The sequence below is a fragment of the Cottoperca gobio genome, chromosome 11, assembly GCF_900634415.1.
Source record: "Cottoperca gobio chromosome 11, fCotGob3.1, whole genome shotgun sequence".
Taxonomy (NCBI): domain Eukaryota; kingdom Metazoa; phylum Chordata; class Actinopteri; order Perciformes; family Bovichtidae; genus Cottoperca; species Cottoperca gobio.
The window spans coordinates 17,335,252-17,347,448 of NC_041365.1; the positions used below are offsets into that span (position 1 = coordinate 17,335,252).

Below are 12,197 nucleotides of genomic sequence, written 5' to 3' on the forward strand. Positions count from 1 at the left end.
AAATACTGATCGTAGTTTATGTGCACAGAATATAATTGTTTTTACTTCCAATACTTGCAAGGCTTAGTAACATTATTCATGAATGGATGATTTTTTATTTACTTGCTATAAGCTTTAATACTTCAAGAAGGATAATCCGCACCAACATTCATTATGAAGTAGCGGTACTAAAAAGTAATAGTTCACAAAGGGATGGCGACGCCCTGTGTACCAGCTGAGTAACGATGCATGGTGTTCAGCCGACAGTGATGAAGAGTGGTTGGGCCAGCTGAGCAGGAGGTGTAGCGCTGGTGGATTAACTGTCCCAGTAGATGTTGTTATCCTCTGCTAGTTCTGGCTGCACAAGGGCTCCACTCATTTGCATTAATTGGACGTACAGTAAGTCTACATGGTTGTCTCCATTCACTGCATATGCTATATGTGTACGTGTGTGCTTCTTACAGGGGATCACATTCTCTATGACGTCAAACCAGACAGCTGCTGCTGTTGCCTTGGTGATGCCATACCATAATGAGGCCCTTTAAGACCACACACTGCTGCTCTTGGCAGTCACTTCAGTTCTGCTCTCACACAAAAACAGCACGTGAGAGAAACACCTGGTGCCTCATTTATAATCAGTTTAAGCTGTATCTGTGATTTCAGCACAAACCTCTTCAAGGAGCTACTCACTTTGAAGTGGAAATGATTTCTCTCTTCGACCAGTTTACTGCTTTTTTTTTTTAAAAGATCCTGAGACCCTGTTTGAGGTCTTGGTCTGTAGTCCGATGTGGACATTCCATTCATTCTGCAGTGTTATCAGAGTCCAGGGAGAGTTTGGAGAGTCATGGAACAGATAAGCATTCTCAATAAAGACATTTTAAGCACAAACGTGTGAAAAGACTTTCATTACCTCCACCAAGGTTATGTTTCCGGCTCGGTTTGTCGGTCTGTCAGTTGGATTACGGCCCTATTTTCATCAAATATGGTGGAAGGGTGTAGTATAAGCCAAGGAAGAGCCCATTACATTTTGAGCAGATTCAGATCAGGGACGGATCATGTTTCTCTTTCGTTAACGATGCTTTTATGCTGCATTCATGTGGTGTCGGAATAATCAGAAAATGTGTTCCTGACTGGGAAAATTCACAAGATCGCCCCCTCAAGTCAGAACAACCGCAGGAAAACAGATATCAACCCTTTGAGCAATAAAATACCATACCCATCGTCTTTGTGCCGTCCATGTCGTTTCCACATTACGACTTAAAGCTCATGATCACATCAAAGTAGGAAGAACGACTTCCCAACTCTGGAAATGAGACCATCTGAGAAGCACGTGAATGCATCGTTAGCTTGGCGGAGGTCTGCGCTCTCCGAGTGCCATTGTATTTATTAGCTTGTGACAGAGTAAGAATATGTTTATGTCTATTATAATCCATTTTTTTTGCATTTAGGCTCATTTACTTTGTTTCTAAATCAAAAGGGCTGAATGTCACACTTCACTCTCACTTCAAACAGTGTGAAGAATATTGATCAAGCAGGGTTTTGTTTCTTTGTAGTGGTCTTGATTTAGTTTCTTAGCTTCTCCCAATCCTTGGTCTTATTTCTGACTTGGTTTCCAGTCTCTGGACTTGATACCTTCTACCAGAGATGTCATACTGTCTACATTTGGTCCACAGAAAAAAAAAACTAAATCCAAATGGACCAGATGTAGTGTTCAAGCAAACAGAGGTGGATTTTTCTGCAGTATTTAAAAATAGTTACTGTTATAAGTAGATACATGTCATGACCTGCATTTGTGAATGTTCGACCTCAGTGCAGAAATCTACGAGCGGAGGATACACGAGACAGTGTGACTCGGCTGGTGGGATGAGGAGTTAGGAGCTGGAACAGGAGAACAGAGAGTTCAGTTTTATAGTGACTCCAACCTCCTGACTGCCGGCCAGTTAAAGCTTCTGACATCCCTCCACTTTGTAGAATATTTCCTGTGATGTCTGCTGATTAAAGTCTGATCCAGCGACAACATTTACTTTGTCTCTGAGATCATTTCTGGCCCCTTTGATCACATTTTTGAACGATGTTACTGAACTGTGAAATGAATCATATGTATTACAGGTTGGCAAATACATTCTCAATTTCTACCACTGATTTTTCCTCCACCAGCTGGAAACTGGTGGCAGGTCATAGAGACAAGGGAACAACTGGTGTTTTGGTTTTCCCCCGCGAAGCAGCCTCCCACCGACGGTACCGAGTACAAGACGAGGGTTCAAGTCGTTTTATCATTTCTGCCACAAACTAACAAAACGTGCAGGGATCATGGATTTAATGTTGACCCTGAGTCTGCTGAGTCAGCAGCTGTTCTTCTTCTCCCTCTGTACTGAGGGCAGACTGCAGCTACAGTGACTCACTATCACCTCTAGAGGAACACGTGGTATTACAGACTGGACGGAGCGCAGCTAGCTGTTAGCATGCTAACTTCAGTAGATATCTCTGCAACACAACACAGAGACGTCTTTGACATAACGTCAATGTTCATTATTTTAATGTTTTTAACTGTTTTATTTCAATAAACTCACAAATACCAAGTACAAATGGATATAAAAGGATTGAGTTTATGTTTTTATTTCCGAGCATTATTATTTTTCACATCTTTCCAGCTGTAAGTATGGTAGCCCCATTCACTTCTCTTTTGTCATTATTTGTTTGTAATTCATATGAAAATTAATGGAATATTGATTTATGGAATGTATTTATTTAATGTTTATTTTTAAGGGATAGGTATATAACATTGACCAGCGCAACATACCACTCAATTTATAGCCTGAGCTACAATCCCCATCCCTCGAAGGGCCTTTATACAAATACATAAATCTTTAGAGAATACAAAACAGCACATATAACATTAACATCACTAACAGTGTCCTGCAGAGGACAGTAGTCACACATTAACATACAACAACACAACAAATAATATATGAGCGAGGTGAAAGTTCACTCTAATTTATGCATTCATTTTTTATTTCACAGATATTTCATGATGTGTTCCTGAACCCTGTGAATTATTGATCCTCATAGGTTTGATGTGATCTATGAACAAGTTCTGGTCGTGATTGAATTAAATGTAGCACATCTATCCCTAATTTCTATCGTTTCTTTGTCTCTATAAAAAAACATTGCTATTTCAGATTTCTATAGAGGAGAATGAGCTGAATGCTAAAACATTTAAAACTTCATCACTGCTTCTGATCAGCCTGTGTGTTCAGTAAAGAGCTCAGTGAGGAGCTCAGAGGAAATGTGAGATGGTTTTAAGTAAAGCAGCAACTGACAGCGAAGCTCCGGTTTCCGACAGGTCCCTGAAGTATGGGAGCACATAGCGACTGTGCGAGTGGTATGCAGTAAGCTGAGGGCATGGACATTATTAACATGAGATAATATAGCAAAGATAAAGAGCATCATCAAAATGAAAGAGGAGTGAAAGAGAGATGAGAACCTTTAATGTATTAAACGATGATTTAACAGCTTTTTACTGATGTACACAGACTGCGAGGACAGAGGAATGTTCTCTCCATCTCATATATATTTACTGTGTTTACATGTGACCCCGTAGGAGAGGCTTTAAAGCCGTGTCACAAATCATTCAGAACCCTCAGCTCCATGAAGGTGTCATGGAGGTCGGCTGGAGAATAATTTCTGCAAGTGCACAATAAATAATGTCCTAATATTATAACCAACCAGGCTGCAAACAGAGAAACCCTCTCTGGAAAAACACATTCAGCAATAGAGGCAGAAACTTGCCAGGAAGTAGTTCAGAACAAAAAGTTGACACAAACCTGACAACGTCCTGACCTGACAGACATGGGGAGTGATTGGGAACTAACATTGGACCAATAATTGCTTGTTTTATCTTGTGCAGTGTTTCATAGAGGAGGATGATCACCTGTTGACCCTAACCCCAACAAAAGGAGTAACCTCTATGAGATGTTCCGTGAAGCTGACCAATAAGAGCACCGAGCACTCTTCCACACACACACACACACACAACTGGGCGAGGTGAAGCAGGATCATCTCAAAATATAAAAACATTGAGTGGTTTGATCGCAACAGAAAAGTGCATTGACCTTCAACGCAAAGCCACTTTTTCTGTTTGCTTAATTTGCCAAGTCATAATATCGGTAACATTCTTTTTTATATTGCTGTGAAAACACTTTCAGACAACTGTATTTATTCAAATCTCTCGCCAAAAATGTTTATTTTACAAGATTGCATCATGATAATGTTATAATTAAACTTTCCCCAATATAAATGTTTACTGAATATAGCTTGAATGCAACATGATGTAACTCAATGTAACCTTGCACCATTAATGTTAGCTGTTAGCTCTGTTATTTAGCCAAGCAGGACAGTGCTGCTCAGCAGCTGCTATTTGTTGTTCTCAATGTAGCATTTTCAGGGAAACAATCGTCCAAGGAAAGATCTCCGTTCGTCCTAAACACATGTTCTATCGTCCCCGGGAAGACAGGGCGACATCAGTCTCGAGCTCCCCGGTACCATAGGTACTGTAGAAAAGACGAGTACGGTCACATTTACAGAATTTGGGCATTGACTACCAAAGTATCGGATATCATGACATCCTTAGTGGTGAACACAGACAGATTCATTTTATCTCAGTTATGATGTTAACCTGCGTTGCCGTAGAAAAGGTTCCTTCATATTAGTCTGTATCAAGAACATTTATTTTAGAATATCGTTTATCAGTTTGTTAGCAGAGACAGTGTGTGGGTGTTTTCTGTATTTTGAAAGGAATCAGCATGTAATATAAACTGTAAGCGAAAGACTAACACCAAGAAATTTAGAAAAAACTGAACATATCTGTATTTTTGAGGGAACTTTATCTGTGAACATTGAGCCTCTGTGTGACCTTGATGAAATCCTAAAAGAAATGCTGCCTAGTGTGGACACTGCAGATATGACATCACTCACCTGCGACTGAGATGATATCATTAAATGACAAACTGCCAAAGGAGGCCATCTGTCACACACACACACACACACACACACACACACACACACACACACACACACACACACACACACACACACACACACACACACACACACACACACAGAGAGAGAGAAAAAGAGAGGAGGATACGCTGCATCTTATCTCCATAGTGTCTGTGCTGCTTCTGTGTGTGGGAAATGATAAGATCGTGATCCTCCACTTAAGAAACAGTGTTTCAATCCTTCACCACACTCGTTAACGTGGAAAAATCCTGTAGTAGGAGAGTCAAAAATAAATATATATATATATATATATATATATACACAGAAGTAAATAAACCCACCTGGAGTGTTTTAGTCTTTTTATTGCTTTTCTGAACATTCAGGTGACTAAAGGTTGTGGTTTACCTGACTTCTGAAGTCTGAAATTCATGTTTAGTATAACATTCAGGAAAGTGAGACAACAGGTTTCTCTAAATACTCAACGGTAGATGAAGGTTGTGTGGGGTGCTCAAGGAAAACGGGAAAAAAAACATTAATTGGAAGGTGATCCAGGCACTCCAAAATGTCCAAAAACCACGAGGAGGGAAACATTAAAACACCTTTGTTCTAGTGACTGAATCATTAAAAAGCCAACATGTTCCCACCAATGTAGGTCTTTGTCAGGGCCAATAACCAGTTACATGTTGGAGTGCCTGCATCACCTTCCTGTTTATCATTGTTCTGCCAGCTGATGAATCGTTTAATCTGCAGAAGGGTAAAATGAATGACAAAGTGACCATCATTAGTAACCAGGGCGCTGGCCACCATTACAGAATTTGGAAGAGATGAAATAAGAGATAAGATAAGATATCGGTTCTTTGCTCTGACTCAATCCTGCAGTGTTTTCCATCTTGTTGCCATGAGCAGCAGCAGCAGCTGGCTGGACATGACAGCCAACAGCCTCCCTCCCCCTCCTTCTGCCCTCACTCCCACTCCCCCTCCTCCATCCATCTTTTCCCTTCATCTCTCTCTCTCTCCCCCCCCATCGCCATCTGCCCTCTATCTCATCTACCTGCTCTTCCTCCTCTCCCATTCCTCTACTGTACATCATCTTCTCTTTGGGTGTTTTTTCAAACTCTTTCTAATCTGCCATTTTCTCTGTTTCGGCCTAAATTTCACACACTTCACCCCCATCTCCAACACCACTTCCATCTGTTTCTCACTTTCACCCCTCCTCCTCCAACCCTCCACCCTCCCATGTCTCTCCAAACCATTAGAAATGCACTGTATATGAGATGTGAGAAATTGAGCAGACTATACTAGTAGGAATGACCTCTTATTCAATAATTCAACACATCTGTCAGAGTCGACGATGTCTGCAGGTCGATGAAGATTAAAGCTCTAGACAGTTTACAATGTTGCTTTAAGCCAGAGACAACTGTCCTATATATCTGTATATAATGTTTCCAATCATTAGATGTATGTGTGCAGATTATATGCTTTTTTAAATATGTGATTTTATTAAACTTTTAAGGGAACAGTGTTGATATTTGCCTCAATAATCTTTAAAGTGAAGCAATTTCTACTCACTTATTTTATTATTAAACTATAATCAGTCAAGTAGTAGTTTACATCCACGTGTGTCCAAAAGGTCATCACTTCATCCTGTTAGACATCTGTGTGAAGTTGTCATATTTAGCACCTCTCTACCAGTAACAGCCTCCTGATTGAGGAGTTTGCCGGATGAAGCACAGATTAATCAACTATTGTTTATAATACTTGCAAAAGTGAAGAAAATGTAAAGTGGGATAGTGTGGATAAAATGTGCTCTTACAATGCAATTTATATTGTGATATCAATACATATAGTGATAGTACATTTTATGAACATTTAATTGAGAAATGATTTATTAATACCTAAAACAAAATACCTAAAAAACAACAACTAGGTATTTAGCTATATCGCTGTAAACATCCTATACATACAAAAAGGAGAGCTTTATTTTATTTATATATATATATATATATATAAAAAATGATGACCCACTCGCTAATGTGCTCCATGCTAACACTATAATGGAAAAAGTCTTCATAATGCTGCTTTACATAGCAAGAAAAAATAGTATATATATATATATATATATATATATATATATATATATATATATATATATATATATATATATATATATATATATATATATATATATATATATATATATATATATATATATATATATATATATATATATATATATATATATATATATCACGTTACACATCATTATAGCACACAACCTGGAGTTACCTAGTAAGCTTACTACTACTCAACAGTTCACTGAAAACACAACATAAGACACACAAACAGACTGAGCTCAAGGCTTCCTGTTTAAAGTAATCAATCCGGAGAAGACAGCCACCTCTGATCATTTGTCAATAATGGAAAAGTACAAATCAATGGAAAACGTGCAAACTGCTTCTCCACAATAACAGAAGTGATCACTGAGACCTTCTGTGACTGACGATCACGAAGCACAAAGAAAGAGTTTTTTCATCATAGATTATTCTGCCAATTATTTTCTAGATTCATTGATTAACCACTTGGTCTATAAATGTCAACAGATAGTGAAAAATGTCCATCCCAGTTGCTCAAAGTCTTTTAATGTCTTGTTTTGTCAGTTTCAAAACCATATATCCACTTTAATGTGATATTAACAGAGAAAAGCAGGAAATCTCCATATTTGAAAGTGATCAAATGGGCCCAAACGTATTTTATAAAGTACAATTCTATCAAAATACATTAAAGTACTCAACAACATGGTAATGTTCTAAAAAGATTTGGCAAGTATATAACATAAATAATAGGACTTTTTATCTCAGCCAAATTGTGAATTTAGATTATTTGGATGATGTTCAGATTTTACATCTTTTGAGTTTGAGGGCAAAATATTGTTTTTCAGTGAGCGTGCCACATGAGCACAGGTGGTGCCAATTCTTGTAGTTCAATGCGAAAGCTGTGGGATTAATGTTCTTCAATTTAGGCTCTGCCGTTTGTTAACTTCACAACATGTCTTACATTTGCTTGTAGTCAGTATGATACAATCTGTCACCTCCATCCCTTGAACCAGGCGTGAGATCATCACATGATTCTAATGACAATCATAATGCATAAGCCAACAAATCATAATGCATCATACCAATGCAACAACAAAGAGTAGACACAAAATACAGTGTTAGGACTCTCCTGTGATTGACACGGCCAGCAGCCAATCACCATTGATCAGTTAACTGTTAACACTCGAGGCTTCGGCTACAAGGTCGGCAGCAACTGCACAACAGGAGGCAACAACAACCATCACAAGTCCAACGACTTCCATTATGTATTCATATTCATCCCCAACAGTTTACATTTCTGATTATAAAAAGCACAACGAGCTTCCTAAATTGAACACAGACGGACAGGTTTCCACCTTACCTCGGCTGTTGGTGGCGAGGTCGGCCACCTTCTGAAAGGCATCCAGGAAAGCTGCAACCGCGACAACCGTCGACCTGGGAAACACAACAAAAGGATAAGATAGGATAAGGAGGAGATATCCTATGAAATTGTATTTTAAATTCAGTTTCTATGTCATGTGGGTCCCACCAACGGTACCAAGTTACTTAAACTGGATCATATTTAATGGAGAAAATGTTTGTCAATTCATAAGTAATGTAATCATATCAAATGCACGTGTAACGTTACAGCTGTCCATATTTATAACAGCAGTGTATAAGTGAATTGCACTCTGAAACTGTAGAGTTACTGATCCAAGTTTCATTTAATTGACATTGACATTTGATTAATTCTCATTTTCATCCGGTCAACCGAATATTTCTTGTCATCACGTCCTCTTTTAAAGGGGACATATTATGAAATACCCATATATTCCATAGCATAATATGTCCCCTTTAATGTCTATTTGAACACACTTGACTACATTAATATAATTTATGAGGTTTACCTTGAAATTGACGTGTATATAAGCAAGTTTCAATCTGTATGAATTGATTTTCCACGTCATACTGAACTGAAATCAGTACTGCCTGTAAAATGGGAAATCAATCTAAAAATGGTACCCCCGTGTTATAGGAGGAAGAGGAGGAGTGATGCAGTCAGTGTTTGCAATCAGCTGTGACCTCTGCTGACCTCTGGCCCAGTGCAGCATCTCTGGAGGCTGCTACTGATCCATCTCACTGATAATGACTTTATGGTGGCATCATTAATCTCTGCCAGCCACAGAAGGTTAATTGAGTTGTGCAAGTGTGTGTGTGTGTGTGAGAGTGTGTGTGTGTGTGTGTGTGTGTGTGTGTGTGTGTGTGTGTGTGGTTAATGGCTGGAAGGGCTAAGTGTATATGTGTGGGTTTATGTGGTATTGTTCATGATGAATTAATGTTTAAAGTGTACGTTTGCAGTTTGTATATGAACGTTTCTTCTCTACGTGTTTGCTTGACCTTCACTGGTGTGTGTGTGTGTGTGTGTGTGTGTGTGTGTGTGTGTGTGTGTCTGACATTTTAAACACTTAATGAAGAAGACTGATTGGATGTTCATGTACTATCTGTGCACACATTTACCTTTCTTCATGTTTTGGAGCGGTCAACAAGTTATAATATCAGTGGGGCTGTGTAACAATTTATTTTTTGTCTCTTTCTTTGATTCATTGACAACTAGAAAATACTTCTCTGTTGTGAAGCATCTGGTGTATTTTACTCTCATGAACATGAAATGTATTATTGAAATGCATTAGGTAGCTAGACATTGTTTGAGGGTTTAGTCTATGATTGTACAAGAAGATACATGTGTAGGATAAATAATAATTGTGCTACAGTGACAGAGAGAGATTAACACAATGCAATTTAAGAAATACAAGCAAATGAAACACGTTTACACAATTTCACAACAAAGAAACAGCAAACAAGCAAATACAGGCACACAAAAAAAAGAGTAATGTCAAAAATATATATTTTTTAATATTGTGAAAGTGTGACTTCAGAATATTTTATTAGATTATTATTATTATTATTATTATTATTATTATTATTATTATTATTATAATATTCAAAGATATTGACTTTTAGCAGTGTTGCCCACTCTTTTCAAACATTTCTAAAAGTTGGCAATGATACACTCGAAGAGCTGGTCACTGTGACTACTCTGAGCAGGAAGCATCGGAATTAATTACATTTTCATATATTTCATTTTCTTTTGTGATGTTCTAAATAAAAATCGCAAAGATTGACGCTTGTTGCTTTTTTAAAACATTTTTTTTAAAGTTGTTAGAAGTCTGAAAAGTCGCTAAATATAGCGAGAAAGTCACTAAATTGGCAACACTGCCCTTTACAGCTAGCATTAGCCCTGTACTAATACAGTTGTTTCTGTGTTTGTTGTTGGTAAATGTGTTTTTTTTTTGTGGTTTCATCTATCATTACCTGAGCTGTGATTGTAGCTTGCTGGCCTTGCTGATGAAGTCATCCCAGACAGGGTAACTGCCCTGAAGAGGAAAGAGGGGGAAAAAGATCAGAATCATTGACTTTACATTAAAAACAAACTTTTTCTTTACACCTTCAAATCACACACACAGAGCACACCAGTGTTGTTCTTATTATTATGGAAGGTTTATAAAATGATGTTCCTATAATTTCGAATAGTTGCTGTGATCAATGTGGATTGATCATGTCTGGCAAATATCCATGAATCAGGTCAGTATCATGTGCTGATAGAAATATGTCAGGTCAGCATGTCACTGTGAGTCATGGGGCTTAAATGTTTGAAAACCCAACACCGCTGGTATCAGACTATCAATAATTACCATCGAACTTCTTTTAGTTAGCAGTAATTCTACTCCAACAGGCACACAGTCTGTGTTTGCCAGTTCTTTTTGTATTAGTTTACATCAAATATATTCTTTCTCAACTTCAAAACAGCCAAACAAATTCCTTCTCATAAAGTTTGCCCATGTAAAGATCCTCAGGCTCAACCAAAGCACATACAGCCCGAGCATCAGACGCAGCAGTGAGCTAACAGACAACAAGAAGATGGATCAATACGCCGATCCATATGCCCCGTCCGACCCCACCCACCACAGCATGTCTAGAGGAAGCCAAACAAGCGCCCCCAGGCATGCAAATACAGTTTGGGTCCACTGACTAAGTTCAACATGAGACAGATACAAAGAGTGAGGCGAGTGCTGCAGTGCGGTACTGCTGGATGTGTGTTCAGAAAGTAGGCTGCATGGAGGGAAACACTGAGCCCAACATTCAAAGACAGAAGAAACTGGGCTTCTAATGTCAGCGGGAGTCCCCTGGGGGGTGGGCATCTTCACTAAGGTGATTATGTAGTGTAGACTCAGACTGGAGTCACATTTACAAAATCCTAAATTCAAACACATTTAAAATCTTTAAAACATATATATACACATTTTAAATATTTAAAAATATTAAATATTATTTTTTATTTATTTTTTCACTTTCATATATCTATTTTGATATTTGAGTGCTTGATTTTTTCATTTGGAACTTTTTTTGTTTTAAGATTCATCTCAGATTCACAGTGGTGAATTATTATTATTATTATTTAATGCTGCTACTCTATGCCACTTCATTAATATTTGCTATGCCTGGTTTAACATTAAAGGTGTAAAGGTAACTGAGATGAATTTCAGAGTGTGTATTTTTGAGAAGCCTGAGATCAAATAGACTGTTTTACCACGGGAACAAGAGGAAGTCTCTCTGATAAATGTGTATTGGAGAAAAACTGGCTTTAACCGAAGGGAGTAAACCAGTTGAAGGGCCACAGGGGCCCATTGTTGATCTCATGCTTTCAAAATATGACTGATAGTTTAAAACATTTACAAGAATGATGTGATGGATGTGATTTCCCGGCAGTAGGGTCGTTAAGTACGGCACAGATAGGGAAACTAGACATAATACTCCAATGTTATTTTATACTATTTTTTATTATTATTCTGCTATTTTTCTAATGGTACTTCAGACTCATTTACATCAACACTGTGATTATTGTACTGTAAATGCTCTGATTCTGTCTATTAATTGTTATGTTTTTGCTGTGAAGCACTTAGGCTGCAATTCTTGTATGAAAGGTGATAAATAAAGCTTATTATTATTATCCTTATTATTATTATTATTATTATTATTATTATTATTATTATTATTAAGCCGATACCCATCTGTGTTGCGTATAAGAAA

General features: G+C 37.9%; 1 protein-coding gene across 1 annotated transcript in view; it reads right to left on the reverse strand.

The window, feature by feature from the left end:
- Window positions 1-12,197, reverse strand: part of LOC115015604 (protein MTSS 1-like) — a 53,943-nt gene that overhangs the window by 35,408 nt on the left and 6,338 nt on the right. The window contains exons 2-3 of the mRNA XM_029443074.1: window positions 10,422-10,483; window positions 8,431-8,504 (exon numbers count right to left, since the gene is read on the reverse strand). Of these exons, the coding sequence (XP_029298934.1) occupies window positions 8,431-8,504; window positions 10,422-10,483 (136 nt within the window). The remainder of the gene's footprint in view (window positions 1-8,430; window positions 8,505-10,421; window positions 10,484-12,197) is intronic.